The sequence below is a fragment of the Juglans microcarpa x Juglans regia genome, chromosome 7D, assembly GCF_004785595.1.
Source record: "Juglans microcarpa x Juglans regia isolate MS1-56 chromosome 7D, Jm3101_v1.0, whole genome shotgun sequence".
NCBI classification, from domain to species: domain Eukaryota; kingdom Viridiplantae; phylum Streptophyta; class Magnoliopsida; order Fagales; family Juglandaceae; genus Juglans; species Juglans microcarpa x Juglans regia.
This window is the reverse complement of record NC_054606.1, coordinates 24,236,593-24,255,997: the sequence shown is the minus strand read 5'-3', so window position 1 is coordinate 24,255,997 and position 19,405 is coordinate 24,236,593. Positions and strand designations below refer to the sequence as shown.

General features: G+C 35.1%; 1 protein-coding gene across 1 annotated transcript; it reads left to right on the top strand.

Annotated features, from left to right (window-relative positions):
- Window positions 1-3,678: 3,678 nt before the first annotated feature.
- LOC121238427 (beta-glucosidase 13-like) lies at window positions 3,679-7,892 on the top strand. Its single transcript, XM_041135277.1, has 13 exons — window positions 3,679-3,837; window positions 3,993-4,062; window positions 4,730-4,788; window positions 5,018-5,093; window positions 5,301-5,378; window positions 5,528-5,615; window positions 5,825-6,080; window positions 6,249-6,364; window positions 6,716-6,939; window positions 7,087-7,118; window positions 7,264-7,366; window positions 7,483-7,591; window positions 7,724-7,892. Exons 1-13 carry the CDS (start codon window positions 3,682-3,684, stop codon window positions 7,890-7,892), a joined length of 1,536 nt encoding a protein of 511 aa, XP_040991211.1. The 5' UTR covers window positions 3,679-3,681.
- Window positions 7,893-19,405: the final 11,513 nt, after the last annotated feature.

Below are 19,405 nucleotides of genomic sequence, written 5' to 3'. Positions count from 1 at the left end.
AAATGCGTGCCTTTTTAATTTCCGTTCCAATATAAGTTCTGGATTGGATTGTTTGACACTCTTCTATTTTGTTTAAATAAAATCTATATTAAAGAAAAAATTAACTTTAATGTGTCTGAATTTTTTACAGTTTCGGTGCAAAGTAAGCCGGCAAAGAAAAAGGGTATACAACTAGGCATTCTCCATATACATTTTATATAGGCATTCTTCGTAAAATATTTATTGGTAAAGTGAACTCTTTTATATAGCCATTTTTCATTATATATATATATATATATATATTAATAGTTGTAGTAGTGATTATATATAATCAACTATTTAGATTTATAAAATTTAGTATAAATAACATTTTGCGCATTGTATGGGTTATAGGCTCGTAAATATAATAATGGAGCTTCGATCCTAAAAGACTTGAATTAGTTTAATTAATCTAAGGTTTTTATATATTTTCCTATATTTGTAATGGTTCAATGATCTTGTGTTTGTTAAGAAAACAATCTAGTCATATATCAATGAGTAATTCTATATACAGTCCAAGAATGTACAAGCCCTCCCGTATTATTTTTGAGAAAAATGGGATCAAGTACCATTAAAAAAAAAAACTTTTTTCTTGAGGATTCCAAATTTACTTGATCACTTTTTTCAAAAAAAGTATGCGAGACTTGCACACTCTAATTATATTGCACATATCATCTCTCTATTCAATATATAAGATTCTCTTTTGGGATTTTTATTGTTTGAAATTTTTGTTGTGTTAACATTTATCACATGATGTGATATTTTAAGGTTTATATACACCTTAGAATTCTAAGGACAAGCTTGGGGAGTGAGATAATATGAAAATTTTGTGAATAGTAGTAAGGTAGTTTGTGAATAGTAGTGAGATAAAATTTTGTGAATGGTATTAGTTTTTTTGAAAAATAATAGAGAAAAAGTTGAATAAAAAATATTATAATGTTAAAATACAGTTTTTTAATATTATTTTTGTTTGAGAATTAAAAAAAATTGAATTTTTTTTATTTTTTGTTTAAAAGTATGATAAAGTTGTAATAATTAGTTCGAAAACGTTATAATAATTAATTTGAAAGTATTTATATTTGATTTATATTTGAGAATGAGATGAGATGATGATAATTTTAAGATGAAATCTTTTTTCAAACAAGTCCTTAATTTGATTGGTCATTCCATCATCGACTACTCTTTGGGAAAGTGGTCTTTATTAATACAGCCTCAGGAGTATGCATGTTCATGCAAAATTGTTTGAGTGGACGCGGTTAGACTATTCATGTGAGAAATTCTCTATCTAAAACGTATTTCTCGAATATATCTAGAGATTCTAGATCTTTAATTGTCCGATCGAATTAGATTATAATTTTTTTAAGGTATCGTTTGAATTCGAAGATGAGTTGAGATGAGTTGAGATGGGTTGTGAATAGTAGTGAAATGAGTTGTGAATAGTAGTAAAATTTGTGAGTTAAAGTTGATGAATAATAATGAATAGTAGTGAGATGAGTTGAGATGAGTTGAAATGAGTTGAGATGATTTACGAATACAAACTAGGCCTAAATATATATATATATATATATATATTATATTCTTTTTCTGAAATTCTTTAAAATCTCTTGATCCATTGATCTATAGCCATAACTTTCCATTAATTCACATCCGAGTTTGTATTAATTAATTGTATTATGTAAGCAATTTTAATTCCTCACAAGCTTTTTTTTTTTTTAATTTCTAATCTGATTTTTGCTTGAATGACTCTTCGATACACAAAAGATCCAAACTAACTCGTGACTATAAATTTAAATAACTCTAAAGGTTATGGAATTTTAAATGACAATTACACTTCACCATTTTAATTCATAAAATCTTGTCTTCTTTCAATTGAGTCGCATTAATTATTAATTATGTGTTAAATGACTAAAATATAAAATAATTTGAAAGACCATGGAGTTTAAAAGGTCGAAAATACTTATTCTTTTATTTGTAGCATTTCATCTTATTTTGTCAATAAGGTTTTATCTTCTTTCATTTAAATATTTTATCTTCTTTCATTTAAATATATTCCATCAAAACCAAGAAACATAACGGAAAAGGATCCCTACCGCCTACCGGATCAAACTCGTAGCAACATTGGGGAGGATGTAAAATCCCCTATCGGGCTAGGCTCCACGAGATGCTCATATCTCCTTCGAGATGGGCCGAGTTTATGCCAAAGCCGAAGAAGTTTAATAGCAAAGTCGACACACGTGCAGCATGAAGAATAAGATCAGGCCTTGGGCCAGGGCGAGAAGAAGCCCAAGGCTCGGGTGAGAAGAAGCCTAGGGCCCGGGCTTAAGAAAAGTGAATATAGGGTGACAGGACGCCGACATTCCTAATACCGCCCTGCACACGCGCGTAATGATAGGAAAACACTAACGCCATCGAAAGCCTGACACACATGTGTACTGATAGGGCCACACCGTCGAAAGCCAAACACAAACAGGCAAGGACCACAATAAGGGAAACTATCCTCAATAGTGTGTGTGACAGGGCCACACCCACCAAGCTACAGCGAGGATGTAACTCGATAAGACAATGCCTGTCATAGGCAACAGTGCAACGTCCTGTACGAAAGACAGGCACATCTAGCACGAGATATGGGAGACCACGTCGGCTAGCAATATAAAAGCCCAAACACCAGGTTAGAATAGCCCTCATGCTCTTTTATTTAGTGAAATTCTCCCAAAAAAAAAAAAACAGAATAATTACTTGGTCATCAGAGGTTATCCATAATTCTGAGCCACCACCTTACTTGTCTTGCAGGTTGTTGAGCCTAGTAACCAATGTGTGAAACACATCATCGACAAACATGATAACTTATTACCGGCCTACAAAATAGCAGTCGTCCCTAATACTCAAATATTAAAGTCTATTTCTTAATCAGAGCTTAAAGCTTAAAGTACTATATCAAACTAAGTTAATTAAGGCCGGCATGCATTGCGTGGCGGACATACTCAAGCGGACTGACCTGTGATCAGGACCCGACAACCAAAACATGTCATTTACTTATTATGGCTCCCAAAGAAGTAGGCGGCATGCATGCCGACAAATGTCTCCCAAAGATTAAGCCAGGAAGAAAGGCTTCATCTTATTATAATTTTTTTTTATATAATTATTAACATAAACCCAGATTCATGTCTCTTATACTTAATCAGTACGTTCTTGTTTTCACCATTAAAAATACGTAACTATATATTCCGATGGACCGATACTGCGTGTGTTGATTTACAACACATGGCCGGAGAAATGATATTTTCACCCACATATAATGTAAAGCGTACTCTCTCTCTCTCTCTCTCTCTCACAAACACACACACACACATCATACATAATATCAAGACTGATTTATTGCATGTTTAGATGTGATGGCGACATAACAATATACTACTATAGGGTAGGTAGATCATTTGCCATTTCTTCTTGACATTCTCTGTATTTAGTTAGGATTAAAGCATCTAACATAAAATACAGATATAGAGGCATAAGTACCGAACAAAAGTTTCATTTAGAACGTCGTAAATTCATTGGAAGTGATGTTAAGTTCGATGCATATTTGACTAAGCTCTATATATATATAAAGCGCAGTTAACAGTCGTACCACCGTCGATCGAGGATAATCAGATCGAAGCAGTACATATGGGCAATCTCCTTTTAGGTCTCTTAGTTATTCTTTTCCCATTGACAAGTAGTGGTAGTAGCATTGCTATTCCACCTACCTATGACACAGCTTCGCTAAACCGGAGCACTTTTCCGAGAGGATTCATTTTTGGCACGGCGTCAGCGTCTTATCAGGTAAGTATCCCCAGATTTTTGTACCTTTTTTCCTATATTTTCGTTCCCCTAATGTCATGGGATAATATTGTAAACTTGTTCCAGAAACAAGAAGTTACGGGATGTAAAATCTGGACGAATATAATTAATGTATACATTCTTATAATTAATGTCAGCACGAAGGTGCAGCAAAAGAAGGTGGTAAAGGACCATCAACATGGGACACTTTCACCCATAGATATCCAGGTCTGATCTCTCTTGCTCAAATAAAATGAAATTGATCAGTAATTACCAATCAATAATGTCGTTATAAGTTAATTTCTGTTTGATATGTTCTTTTGGTACACAACTTAATGGTTTTGCATCTATACATCTACATGTTATACTACCTGCTTGTGTATACATGATACTATTATACGATACAAAACTTGAGTAAAGCTCACACGTGTATGCCCCAGTACTTTAAGAGAAATGTTTGTTGGAAAACCAGATCCCATAAAAATAAAATTACAAACAGATACGACTTATTATATATATATATATATATGGTACATCATATTGCAAAAATGATTATACAGTATGCACTACAAGAAAACTACTCATTATCGTCGTAAATATTTCATCACAAATGCTTGTTTTTCTTGTAAGTATATGTCCTCGTTAATTTGTTAAGTAGATCTCTTTGTAAACCTAATTAACAGTACTTCTCATATTTTAAATGCTAGTTGCGTTGAAGTAGTGTACAAGACCCTCCGACTAAACACAAATCTCTCTATGCTCTAGCCAGCAATTAAGTTCGCTACGTATTTAATTAGTTAATTAATTAATTGACGTCCTTTGGCCTCAATTGTTAGAGCAAACACCCCACTTCATGACATTCTATTTTACAAAATATTCGACCATGAAATTGCAGATAAGATAACGGATCACAGTAATGGAGATGTAGCTGTTGATCAATATCATCACTACAAGGTATGGTACTTCCAATATAAGAAAAAATTAAAGATCATTTATTATACCTTTAGTACTCACTATATAATTAATATCTAATATAAATACTCTTTAAGTCCATTGCATGCAGCAAGTTGAATTTTAGAGTTATTGAGCAAAACTAGCGAGAGGTTAATTAATTACTTCAAGGGAAGATCTTCATCGTATAAATTTTGTAATATCTTCGATCTGAGTTTCGTGACACATGCAGGAAGATGTTGGGATTATGAAGGATATGGGTTTAGATGCATACAGATTCTCAATCTCATGGTCCCGACTTTTGCCAAGTATGATTCTTATAATAATTATTTGCCTCAATTAATTTGTACTTTCTGCCATAAAATTTCAGAAAATAAGGGAAAGAAGAACTAGATTGACGTAAAAACTTGACAATATTCAATTATTTTAACTACATGCTAGGTTTGGAAATATCATACTTCTGTTCTTTTTTTTTTTTTTTTTGGGTCTATTCTTAATTTCTTCATGAGTGGCAGATGGGAAATTATGTGGGGGTGTGAACAGAGAAGGAATTAACTACTACAATAACCTCATCAATGAGCTGCTGGAAAAAGGTGATCATGATCTAGTACTCAGCTTGGAGTTCCATCATTTATCATCAGATTCTAATTAAATGAACCCGGCCAAGTTCAAAAATCAAATAAATAATCTTATGTAGTGCTCAAAATTCACATTGTACGTCGTTTACCATAACTGAATGCAGGTCTAAAGCCATTTGTGACACTCTTCCATTGGGATCTACCCCAAGCCTTAGAAGATGAGTATGGTGGTTTCTTAAGTCCTCAGATTGTGTAAGTACTATTTCTGTAGTATATATAATTTATATTATAGAGTTAGGCTTTGAACTTAAGACTTTTGCTTTGATACCATGAAAATATACAAGTACTTATCCTAAAAGTTTAAGCTGATGGTTAGAGATAGATTTTATTATTTAATATATGTTTTACAGGTGATGATCTAACTAATTAGAACTTCTTATTTTTATTATAGTTATACAAAGGGATGATTTTGGGGACTATGCTGAACTTTGCTTCAAGGAATTTGGTGACCGGGTGAAGCACTGGATTACACTGAATGAGCCACTGAGTTACAGCGTCGGTGGATATGCACTTGGGGTTTTAGCGCCGGATCGATGTTCGGATTGGCAAAATCTAAACTGTACAGGTGGAAATTCTGCGACCGAGCCATATATTGTGACACACCACCAGCTTCTTGCACACGCAGCCGCAGTTAAAGTGTACAAGCAAAAATATCAGGTTCCACACACGAATGAATAATCTATAACGTACACATGGGTATCTCTCAAGTACAGATGCATATTGGGTATCAAATATTGTCCATACATATAAAACTTAGAAAAAAAAAAAATACATTCTATCTTTTGTACAAGTAAAATGAACTCTCAAACTCATGAGTATGCGCAGGCAATACAGGAAGGTGCCATAGGAATAACGCTCGTCTCAAACTGGCTAGTTCCATACTCCAATTCCACGTATGATCGTCACTCTGCAGTGCGAGCACTTGATTTCATGTTTGGATGGTAAGTATATATAGTAGTAGTAGTAGTAGTGCTTGATTTCTTTAATTTATAGTATTTTTTTTTTTCTCTCGTAGAGTACATATATATTATCGTGCAACTCCCGTATCTATAATTAGTTTTGAGCAACTTATATTCATCTTAGATTATCATAATCAATCAAACTATGTTGAGTTGGCATATTTGAAGAAACCTTATATACCAATCATATGACTTAAATGAACAAACCTCTTATAATATATCGTATTAGTTAGCGGATGTGATTGAGAATGAAAAAAAAATTAAAGATCTAAAGAACATTTTTCTTACAATCAAATATTATTTAATAAATTATGCTTTGGATGGATATTTCAGGTTCATGGACCCATTAACAAATGGTGACTATCCACACATCATGCGATCTCTGGTTGGGAACCGATTACCCAATTTCTCAAAAGAGCAATCCATGGCGGTGAAGGGGTCGTTTGATTTCATTGGAATAAACTATTATACCACTAATTATGTAGCCCATGCAGTACCTGACGTCCCTAATGCTGGAATTTCAAGCTACTTGATAGATATACGTGTTAATCTCTCAAGTAAGTACAAATTACTATGAATTCATGGACACTCGACGAGAATATATATGATTATAATTAATTTCCCAATTATTAATATTCTAGCAATAATATTAATATATATAACTGGATCGATCATAATCATAACTTTTAATTTTGCTGTGGCAGCCGAGCGAAATGGGATTCCTATTGGTCCAAGGGTGCGTGACAATTAATTATATTATATTATATTATATTATATTATATTATATATATATATATAAAATAAGTAGTCGATTATCAGCTTATCTGTACATGCACAAAGAACTCCATTTTCATTGAATTATACACATAATTTAATTGCAGGCTGCTTCTGACTGGCTATATGTCTATCCGAGTGGAATACAAGATCTTTTGCTCTACACAAAGACAAAATACCATAATCCACTCATTTACATCACCGAGAATGGTAATTAAGTAAATTCCAAGCTTATTATTAGTTTTCAATTATCAGCCCATAACTAAGATCATGATACCATCAACATAAATGATCCTCCCTGCTTTATATTATATATAATATCACAGGGATTGATGAGTTTAATAATGTCTCTTTATCGCTCGAGGAAGCCCTCCGGGACAGCCATAGAATTGACTATCACTATCGCCATCTTGCATATCTTGATGCAGCTATCAAGTAATTAGTGCTTAAACGTTTCTTTAAAGAATTTTAGTTTTTTTTTTGTTCTTTTTTGAGCTCAATGAATTCCAATTATTAATAGTTGATTAGTTTACCAACTTATAAATGATGCTGATTTTGGATTAATAGGGATGGCGTTAATGTCAAGGGATACTTTGCGTGGTCATTGTTAGACAATTTTGAATGGACTTCAGGTTACACTCTTAGATTTGGCATTTACTATATAGACTACAAGGATGGGTTGAAAAGACATCCTAAACTGTCCGCCCATTGGTTCAAGCATTTCCTCAAGAAATAGACACACCATGCAAACTGCTAGCTCGAGTTGAAGTGCATGCGCGCCTGCAAACGTTGGATCAGTAGCCGTCTCCAAACAATGATCCCAATATTGTTTTCTCTATTATACGTACATTCTTCTAAATAATATCAAAGTTTACATCTTAAATATTTCGTAAGGGGAATGCTACGTACGTAACAAGGATTTGTATAACAAGTTTGTTTCAAATTAAAAGGAAAAGCTATTGTATTTTTATGTGTGCACTAGCATAGTCAAAATGTGAGCCCATAATAGGCTAGGCTATTTAGTGAGCATTTGAGGAAGCCCTTACTCTCACCCCATATATATATAAATGGAGTTGGCTCATTAGACTCCATTTTGCCATTTGTGTCATAGAGAGAAGAGAGTAAGGTCTCGTTTGTTTTCACAACTCTTCACAACCTATCTAATCTTATATTATCTAATCATTACAACTTCTTCAAATTTTCACACAAAATAAAATAAACAATTCATATTTTTCAAATCTCAAAATAAAAATAATATTAAAAAAATATATTCTAACAATATTTTATTCAACTTTTAACTTTAATATCAACTTATTTAATCTCATCTCATCTCATCTATGAAAACAAACGGGGCCTAAGTCTCCTCAACATACAAACTCCAGATTATTTTGGGATACACAAAAGTGATGGCTAGCTCATCTACTAACCATGGAGGATGTATATTTTCTTCTATTCAGTTTAAGCATGCTATGATAATAGACAAACATGGTCTTATTTTAAATGTTTCATCAATTGGTATCAGAGCTTCCTGTCTCATTTTCATGGTTGTGTGAACTCTACCATTACCTTCTTTTTTTTCTCTATTGGTTGTTGAAACTAGGAGATTGTGTGCATTCATTTTGTTGTTGAGCCAACAAGTTGTGTACAAATTTATTTTAGTGGCTAAATTTCGGAAAGGAGTCTTGTCATTTACCAAAAAAAAAAAAAAAAAAATAGCGGGAGGGGATATGGAGGTCAAACACCAATATCTGTGTTCTCCTTTACCTTGTTCATGGAGAAACTCTAGTCAAAGCTAGTATCTTGAAGGGAAAAAAAATCATTTTGTGAGTTGGGGTGACCTAGAACCAAATACTTTGACATCTGGTGACGCATAAGACAAACGTCTGTATTTGGTTGTGGTTGGAGTGAGACACAACCACAAACACCCAATCCAGTCAGTTATAGATATGGAGTGCGGGAGTAGTATGGGCGACACTGGCATGGTTGCCATGGGGCAAGCGAACAGACATGGCTTACTCCTCCTCCTTTCTATTCGTTATTTTTTCTTGATCTTATACTTTTGAGTATGTTAGAAGTTGTCTTTTACTTCTTCCAAGTAAAAGTTTATATATATATATATATATATATATATAATTGTTTTCTGGAATAACTTTATGGACAAGCCGTTCATGTGAAAGTCTCATTTAGCTTTTCTTCTTTTAAATGTTGGTGCATATATTATATTTTAGGTAAATTTCAAAGGCTCCTATTAGCCTTTTATTACTTCTACAAAGCTAAAAGCCTGCCACATTTAAGAGGAACTCTATACATTAATTACTATTCACTTTTATACTCCACATCTATAACTTTTTTTTTTCATAGGGTGTGAAGGTGTTTTTATAGGGTGTGGGGTAGTGAATAATGATTTATGAGAAGAATTTTTTCACATTTATATATTTTTTTAAAAAATACAAAGTTGCCACATTCTGAAAGGCTGCAAAGGATGCTTTTAATTGTTTTAATCAAGACAAAAATATTGTCCGCATATCATGAATGGGCACGCCGGCAATTTGGACCTTATTTTCAGCCTTTTCAGCTTCGACAAACTTGTCTCGCAATGGCCCAAGTGTTAATAAATAAAATTTTATGTTGAGCCTCTATATAACGATTGCTTATATGAACATGTGTGTATATATATCTTCGTGTGACAAAGCCGATGATTTAATTGGTTATGTTTCTGCCTATCGTGGGACTAATCATGATAAATTGTTGGATAGGATTTATTTAAATATATATATATATATATATATATAAATTGGGGCCAATTGCTTGCGGATGGTAACTTTACAAAGTCTCATACGAATAATTAATTTACCCTATCAATAAATATTTATTTGGCTGAATACATAGGACGATAAAAAAAATTGTTAAATACCTTGTACTTGGTGGCTTGGTTTGTGGCGCCCACGACCCCCATGTAAGGAGACACGGGAATTGATACGTCGGGATGATAACAACAGGGTCACATATCCCAACGTTAGTGACAAGTGTGTGTACATGCAACGGTGTACAAAAATAACGCAGCGGATAATTAATACAACTAAGTACCAGAATTGTTAATACAATTTAAACAATTAGTTAAAAGGTTTAAAAATTATACAGTCATCCATAATAAATGTTTACAAGTCCCAACCAAAATACGAGTGATCCAATCACTCCTCGGGCGGAGCCGACTCCTCAGCCTCACCCTCATCCTCCTCTGCATCAAAATCTGCGTTACCACAAAATGGTACCGCAGGTAAGTATAACCCAAGTAACCACGAGATAAAAATACATTAATGCTACTAACATGCATACATATGATGAGATATGCATTAAATCCAAAAATAATATTTTCTCCGAAAATAGATATTATCCAATACACGCCAAAATCCCATTTCGGCCCAAAAACAATAATCCGTCATTTTCCCAGAAAATGACCCAAATCAATAAAATCTCATTTTCCCAGAAAATGAATCACATAAAAACCTTTAAATCAACACACGCTATTTTCTCAGAAAACAGCCCATTATTCCATTAACCAATGCACCATGATCTCCCCTAGGGATCATCCGCACATCCTGGCTTCGTAGCGATGTTCAGTTCTGCGCCCAGCGCGTTCGTGGCCAAGCACCCACTACGCAACGAGCGATGCCCAGTTCCGCGCCCAGTGCGTACGTGGCCAAGCATCCTCTAGCCCCCACCAGCAAAGGGGCAATGGAGTCGGCACGAGACCATCTCGTCCGATCCCATCGTCGCCCAGCGACAATCCAGGGGACGTCACTCAGTATATTCCGCTCCCGAGTCACCAGAGGAGCTCCACCGAGATAATACCCCATCTCGGCTTGGGGTCGTGATACACACGCACCCAAAATCCTTTAACACATGAAAACCCAGTTTTCATGAAACACATGAACATGAATGCATGTACACGAAAACCTAGTTTCCTTTACAAACATGATCATGCGTGCAATATGCTATGTACATGAACACCAAAACCAACAATCAACAATTCATAATACGAACCAATCACACAACTCCGTCCATAGTCCATCTGACCCCCGAACTCCTCAGACTCAGTCCGGCATGTCCAACCAACCAGATCACAATAATATGAGTTAGTGTAAAAATATATTTAAATCACAATAGTTCTTTGGAAAAATACTTACAGCGCTATAATATGATTTTCGAATGATCACGGAGGTGCAATAAGTGGTGACTCAGCAACGTAATAGTGTAAAATACACTGTGGCCGTGGGTCTCAAAAACTCACTTTGAATGGGGACAAACTAAGACCCGAAATTGATAGAGTAGGGCCTAGAGAGGTCGGTGAAGTCAATGGTGGTAGTGGTTTGTCGTGGGTGGCGGCGCAAAGGGTGGTTTTAAGGCCAAAAAGTTGAAATCGGAGATGGGCTTGGTTGTGCTTCACCGGTGATGGATTGGAGCCGGGGTTGGGTCCATTGGGTTGCCAAGAGGTCGGGGATGAAGTGGTGAAGAGATGGTGGCCGGAAGCGGCGCGACGGCAGCGTGCGAGCACAAGGAACGCCGCGGCTTCAAGCCGTGCGAGGAGGAGAACGCCGGCGAGATAGGGGCTGGGATTGACGGGGTGGTGTCGTCGGCCAATGGGGAGGTGGACGGAGGGGGCGGTGTCGGTCACCGGCGGCGGGCTGGGTGGAAGAGAAATCAGACTAGGAGAGAGAGAGAGAGAGAGAGAGAGAGTGAGTCACGCGGGAGGGAAAAACTGGGGAGAAAAAGAAAAAAGAGAAACGAAAGAAAAGAAAAAGGAGAAAAAGAAAAATGAAGGGAAAGAAATGAGGTCCAATCCTCACATCTTGTGTCATAGAAAATGATCCAACGAAAATGATTTTAAAACAGCAAATCAATTAAATTAAATTAAACGTAGTGATACAATGAAAATAAAATAATTAAATCCCACAATCAATTAATTTAAAAGAAGAACAATTTAAATGTACAACAGTAAATAAATATTAAGAAAACATAACAATCTAATTTTTACAATTTAAAGATCATAAAATAACCCATTTAAAATATCCGATAATTATAAAATAAGAGAATAAATTTTTGAATTATTAAAAAAAATCCTTCAGTGAAAATACACTAAAATACGGGGTGTTACATGGTTATATCCTTTCGATAGCTAGTCATCTGAAATCGTTGTATTTAATTATTTTTCTTTATCATAGGAAAAAGGTCCATTGTGTATTACATACCTAAGCATAAATTTGAGATGAGACTCTTGTTTAAGTGTCCATTGTGTATTACAGACCCTAGCAAAAGTTTGAGATGAGATTCGTGTTCAGGTGCCCATTGTGTATTATGAACCCTAGCATAAATTTAAGATGAGATCTATGTTTAGGTGTCCATTGTGTATTACGAACCCTAGCATAAATTTGAAATGAAATTCGTGTTTGAGTATCCATTATGAACTAGGACACTAGCATAAATTTGAGATACATATTTTAATATTTTGAGAAATGATGATAATTTAGATTGCATTTTCATATGCTTAATTACTTTCCTTTGTGACGTTCTCAGCTTTTGGGAATCCTGAATTTTCTCTTCAATTATCTACCATCAAAACACTAACAAGAACTAATTATGAGGATTGGCATGAGTCCCTCACTATTAGCTTGGAAATTATGAATTTGGATTTGGCCTTAAGGATTGAGACACCCGCCAAGCCTACTAATGAAAGCTCTATTGAGGAGAAAACTCACTATAAGCGTTGGGAGCACTCAAATAGGACTTGTCTTATGATAATGAGGCACACCATCGACAAGTCTATTAGGCAGAGCATTCACCAAACTGATAATACCAAAGATTTTCTCGACGCTATTGGGAAGAAGTTCACAAAATTTGATAAAGTAGATACGAGAACCCTCATGAAGTTGCTTACTACCATGACTTATGATGGCATCAGTGGAGCTCGTGAGCATATTATGAAGCTTACTCATTTTTTTAATAAGATGAGAGAAATGAAAGTTGAGTTGGTAGACAATTTTCTAGTGTGGCAAATGCTTGAATCACTGTCATTTCAGTTTGATACTCTCAAGACCACATGCAATGCTGAAAGAGATGAATAAAGATTGAGTGAGATGACTGCTATGGTCTCTAAGGAAGAAGTGATAAGAAAAAAAAAAGGGAAGTCTCAGGCTGCATTTGTTATGACTCAAGACTATGGAAATTTTAAGAAAAAGTTTTCTAAGAGCAAAAACAACAGTAAGCCATATAAGGTGAAAAATGTTGGAAAGCTCACTTCGCAAGCTAGCTTGAGTACTTCTTCTAATCCTAAGATGGAAGTTTTTAAAGGAAAATGTAATTTGTGTGATATGTTTGGACACAAAAGAGCAAATTGCAGGAGATTTACAGCTTGGTTAGAGAAGAAAGATACACATATGACACTAGTATGCTTTGAGTCTAATATGATTGATGTTCCCTCTGATACTTGGTGGTTAGATATTGGTGTAACAATTCACATTACAAATTCTTTTCAAGAATTAAGAAGTATCAGAAATCTGAGTGATGGGGAGTTGATGGTGAATATGGGAAATGGTGTGAAGGTTAAAGTTGAATACATTAGAATAATCAGACTTCTTTTGGCCTTTGAGGAGTTTTTAGACCTAAAAGCCACTGCTTTTGTACCTTCCATTAGAAGGAATCTTATTTCTGTTTCTCTTTTGGACTAATGTGGTTACACTTTTGTATTTGCAAAGAGAGGTTACGATACGTTATGATCTTGTTGTGGTTGGTTCAGGTGTTTTGTGTGATGGTTTATATAAAATTGACTTGATACCCATTTTGACTCATTGTTCTTCTAATACACATGTTGTAAATGTTGCAATTAGCTCCAAATGGAGTAGAGTCAATGAAGCATCTTTCATGCTATGGCACAAATGATTGGGTGACATTTCCAAACCTAGAATGAAAATGTTGGTCAAATATGGTATCCTTATTAATTTAGATTTTTTTGATTTTGACACTTGCGTTGATTGTATTAAAGGAAAGCTAACTGTTAAAGTGAGAAGGCAAAAGATTGCCTGAAGAGATAATGTTATGGATTTGATACACACTAATATATGTGGTCCTATCACTTCTGCTACCTTGGGGATTATAAGTACTTCATCACATTTATTGATGATCATTCTCGTTATGGTCACATTTAGCTCATTTGTGAAAAGTTTGAATAATTGAAAGCCTTTAAAGCTTTCAAGGATACCATTGAGACTCAAAAAGACAAACGTATTAAAGCCATGAGATCATCTAATAGAGGTGGAGAGTATTATGGAAGATATGACGAAACTGAGCAAAATACAGGACCATTTGCAAGATTCCTTCAAGCATGTGGGATTTAGGCACAATATACTATGCCTGACATCTTGAGCAAAATGGAGTTGTAAAAAGAAGAAATCATACTTTGATGGATATGACGCGATGTATGTTTAGTCACTCGTCTTTACCTGAGTTCTTGTGGGGAGAGGCTTCGAAAACCGCTACATACATTTTGAACCAAATACCGAGCAAGTCAGTCCTTAAAACAACTTATGAATTATGGTTAGGAAAGCAACCCAGTTTGCGTCATTTTCATATTTGGAGCTGCAGGGCAAAAGTAAGACCTTACAATCCACAACTAATGGAATTTCTTAAAACTTGATCTTAAAACCATTATTGGGTATTTTGTGGGCTATTGTATTGGCTCAAAAAGCTCCAGGTTCTATTGTCCTTCTCGTGCAACTAGAATCATTGAATCAGATATTAATTGTGAACATTCAATGCCATGAGAGATTGCATGCAAGGAGAAACTTGTCATTGTCCTAGTACCTATTATCTCACTATCTATAATTTTACTTTCGCCTGTAGAGTACCATGTTGCCATTACTTAAGAACCCATTATTGATAATGGACCTACTGTAGTTGAAGGGACAACTAATGATGTTCATTTGAGGAGATCACATAGGACATGTAGACCTGCAATCTCTGATGACTATATGATCTATTTGCAAGAGTATGAGTGTAGTGTTGGATTGATCCAGCTTCTTTCTAGGTGGCCATTGACAATCCCCAGTCTTCACATTAAGTAAAGGCTATGAACGATGAGATGAAATCCATGTGTCAGAATGATGTATGAGATTTGGTTGAGTTACTGAATTGTTGCAAACCAATAGGTTGCAAATGGGTCCTCAAAACCAAACATGATTCTAGTGGCCAAGTAGAGAAGTACAAGTCTAGACTCGTTGTTAAAAGGCTTTAGCCAAAGAGAGGGCATTGACTATAATGACACATTCTCACCAGTGTCTACCAATGACTCATTTCGGATAATCATGGCACTTGTACCTCATTTTGACTTAGAGTTACATCAAATGGATGTCAAAACAACTTTTCTTAATGGGCATTTGTCTGAAGAAGTATATATGAAGCAACCAAATGGCTTTTAGATGAATAATAAGGAACATATAGCGTGCAAGCTAAATAAGTCAATTTATGGGCTTAAACATGCGTCAAGGCAATGTAGTTTGAAGTTTGATGAGATTGGTACCTCTTGTGGTTTTAAAGAAAATATGGTTGATCAATGCATGTACCTGAAGGTTATTGGGAGCAAATATATATTTCTGGTGCTTTACGTGGATGATATATTACTCGCAACTAATGACATTGAGTTTTTGCTTGAGATTAAGTGTATGTTGTCTTCTCATTTTGATATGAAGGATCTTGGTGAGGCATCATATGTATTAGGTATACAGATTTTCCGTGATAGAGCTAATGGTATCCTTGGATTATCTCAAAAAACCTATATTGATCGTGTTTTGCGTATGTTTAGTACGCAATCATGTTCTTTTGGAAAAACACCTATTGTGAAATGTGATATACTTACTAAGTCTCAATGTCCCCAGAATGATGATGAGAGAATTCAGATGCAAGCAATTATGTATGCATCGGTTGTTGGTAGTTTGATGTATCCTCAAGTATGTATAAGACTAGTTATTGCTTATGTTGTGGGTGTTTTTGGTTGATACCTGAGCAATCTAGGTTTGAGTCACTGGAAAACTGCAAAGAAAGTATTGAAGTATTTGCAAGGCAGTAAATATTATATGCTAACATATTGGCGATCCGATATTCTTGATATTGTTGAATATTCCGATGCTGATTATGCAAGATGCCCAGATGACAGGAGATATACTTCAGGATATATTTTTACGATAGTAGAATGAGTAATTTTGTGAAAAAGTGTCAAACAGTCACTTACTATCTCTTCAACTATGGAGACAGAGTATATGGCGTGTTATCAGGCTACATGTCAGACTATATAGTTACAGAATTTTATCTCAGGGTTGGTTATTGTGAATATCATTGAGAAGCCAATGACAATATTTTGTGATAACTCTGCAGCCATTTCTTTCTCTCAGAACACTAGAAGCTCTTTGCGATCCAAGCATATTGATATAAAATATTTTTTTGTTTGGGAGAAAGTTGCGGAATCTAGTATTTCTGTGCAGTACATCCCCACAAATCTTATGTTGGCTGATCCACTGACTAAGAGTTTGGCTCCAAGAGTGTTTCGAGACCATGTGCCTCATATGTGGTTGTTAGAGTCTTATATTCTATTAAGTTAGTGAGAGATGTATCTTTGTACTTATTGTCAGCACTTGGTTGCTACATTTCATTATGCATACATATATAAATATATATATATATATGTATATTATGTTAATTATGAGATATTTTGTGTTTGAAAGTGAGATACTATGAAGTAGTCTCGTTGGGCTTCATTTGAGAATCCAACAATTACCTTTGTGTTGATATGTGTGTTGTACTTGCATGTTATTTGTCTGGATAACGTGATTGTAGGTACTTGTTTTGTGTCGTGCATCTTATCGGTGTACTCATAATTTGTTGTTTGCAAATGTACTTGATCCAGATTGTGGTTTTTGAATGCAAATTCATATTCAATTTATGCGTGGATGACTTTGTTGTCCAAGTGAGAGTTTGCTGTATTTTTATGTGTAGACTAGTATAGTTATAATGTGAGCTCATAATAGGTTGGGCTATTTAGTGAGCACTTGAGGAAGTCTTTATTCTCACCCTATATATTATATATATATATATATATATATATATATGGAGTTGGCTCATTACATTCCATTTAGAGCCATTTGTGTAACGGAGGGAAGAGAGTAAAAGTCTTCTCAATACATAAACATCAGATTATTTTGGGATACATAAACGTGATGGCAACCTCATCTTCTACCTGATAATTTGGGATAGACAGACATGATTTTATTTTAAATGTTTTATCAAAGGCGGCATGCAGACGGGAGGTTCAACAAAATTGTAGGACCCTTTAATAGTTTTTTTTTTTTTTTTCTTTGGGTTGGTAAATAATTAGTTATATATAATTATTACAATAAATATGTTGTATGGCATCGATCCAAAGGAGATTAACAATTAATTACACAGACCTTAACAAGAGAAGTGAAACGTACGGTTATAAATATTTTCACAATTATATATGTATAATATAATAATATTTTATGAATTTAAACGTCAGGTCATGAGAAGTAAAAGTCAAAAATATTTTATTAAGTAGTAGTTGACAAAAGTTGTTTAATAGCAGTAACTTTATTTTTTAAAATTTAGAATAATTAATCAAATTATAAACTTTTACAGTCATTTGGTCTGATCATAGGACGGACTGGATCGAATACTAGAAAAAATGGAAATACTTATATTGTTTATTTTATACTATTCATTAGGGGTGTGCAAACTTTTGAAAATTTCGATTTCGTCCGACTTCCGCTCCGACTCCGACTCCGAGGAGTCATCGGAATTCGGAGTCGGAATTCGGAGTAGCTCTGAATATCTATTCGGAGTTGGAGTCGGAGTCGGAGTCGAAGTCGGAGCTCCAAGAAGCTCCGATTCCGACTCCGAAATTTTTTTTTACTGTACACTTGCGCTCGAGCGAGGTGTCGAGCGCAAGTTGAGCATACGTTGTATTGAACATTGGCTCGATCGACATGTCGAGCGGAAGTCGAGCGAACCTCTCTGAAAGAATTCCGCTCGAGCGCCACGTCGAGCGCACGTCAAGTTCCGATCTTATGTCGAAGCTCCGACCTCCGATCGGAGTCGGAGTCGGAGCTCCAATTTGGCTCGGACTCTTGTCGGAAACGAGCCACTCCGACTCTGTCGGAGTCGGAGCCCAGCCCTACTATTCACCCGACCTGATGACTGGCCTGACCTGATTTTACACGAATTGGAATACTTTTGCTGTCCGATTTACTTTTCAATCAAAATTCTCGCCATATATAGTTTTTTTTTTATATATAGTAAATAGACATCATTTCATTTCATGAGAGAAATTACATCTGTGACTCAAGTTAAAAGCAAACAAACATCTGTTTTAAGTGTTTTCGTACACAAATATCTTTATGATAGGTATTGTCTTAACTTCTAGAAATTTTCAAAAGATAGTATCACTCTCTATATAAAATAGAGATAAAACCAACCCGCATCCAAATTCCATCATTCAAAGGAAGAGAAGTGAACACTACGCCCATCCTCCGAAACGGAGGAAGGAGAAATTAACATCGCTATGGACACAAAGTCGAATAGCCTATTTCAATTATTTTCTCACTCAAATAAAACCAAAAAATAGACACTGAAAACACACATCAGAAAACACTGGAAACACGGGAGGAAGGAAATTGTGGTGGTGCGTGAAGGACATGAGCCACCTTGGAAGGAAGCCGGTTGGTCGATCTTGAAGGTGTCAGAGTCACTGGACCCTGAACTGTTGTGCATGATATCAATGGAAGAAGATTCACACGCTCCCTTTGACCCAATCGTGGGTGCAACTCGCCGGTCGCCATATATAGTTGTGTTTCAAGAAGAAAAAAGAAGGAAAAAAAAAAAAAAAATTCCGACCTGACCCAAAATTGCTTCTCTTTTTCTTTTGGTTTTCTTACCTTTTATTTCTACTAGTTTGTAGTAAAAAATGTTTCAAATATATATATTATTTACGATATTTATTAGGGATGGCCCAGCTCATGTACAATCACTGTCTTCCTTTTCATTACCAATCATACTACTAATCTAGCCCTTTGCAGTTAGAGAGCAATCAATTCACCGATTTGAAATGTTATGTTAATTATTCGTAGTAAGGAAAAAAAGGATAAATATAATTTAACAAAGTGTATACAACAAAACTTCAAAAAATGT

What these genes read in the sequence shown, in the direction of transcription:
- LOC121238427 (XM_041135277.1), top strand. Translation starts at nt 3,682, where the DNA reads ATGGGCAATCTCCTTTTAGGTCTCTTAGTTATTCTTTTCCCATTGACA. An exon ending in CGGCGTCAGCGTCTTATCAG is followed by an intron (nt 3,838 to 3,992) that starts GTAAGTATCCCC and finishes AATTAATGTCAG; the next exon opens with CACGAAGGTGCAGCAAAAGA. An exon ending in CAATGAGCTGCTGGAAAAAG is followed by an intron (nt 5,379 to 5,527) that starts GTGATCATGATC and finishes AACTGAATGCAG; the next exon opens with GTCTAAAGCCATTTGTGACA.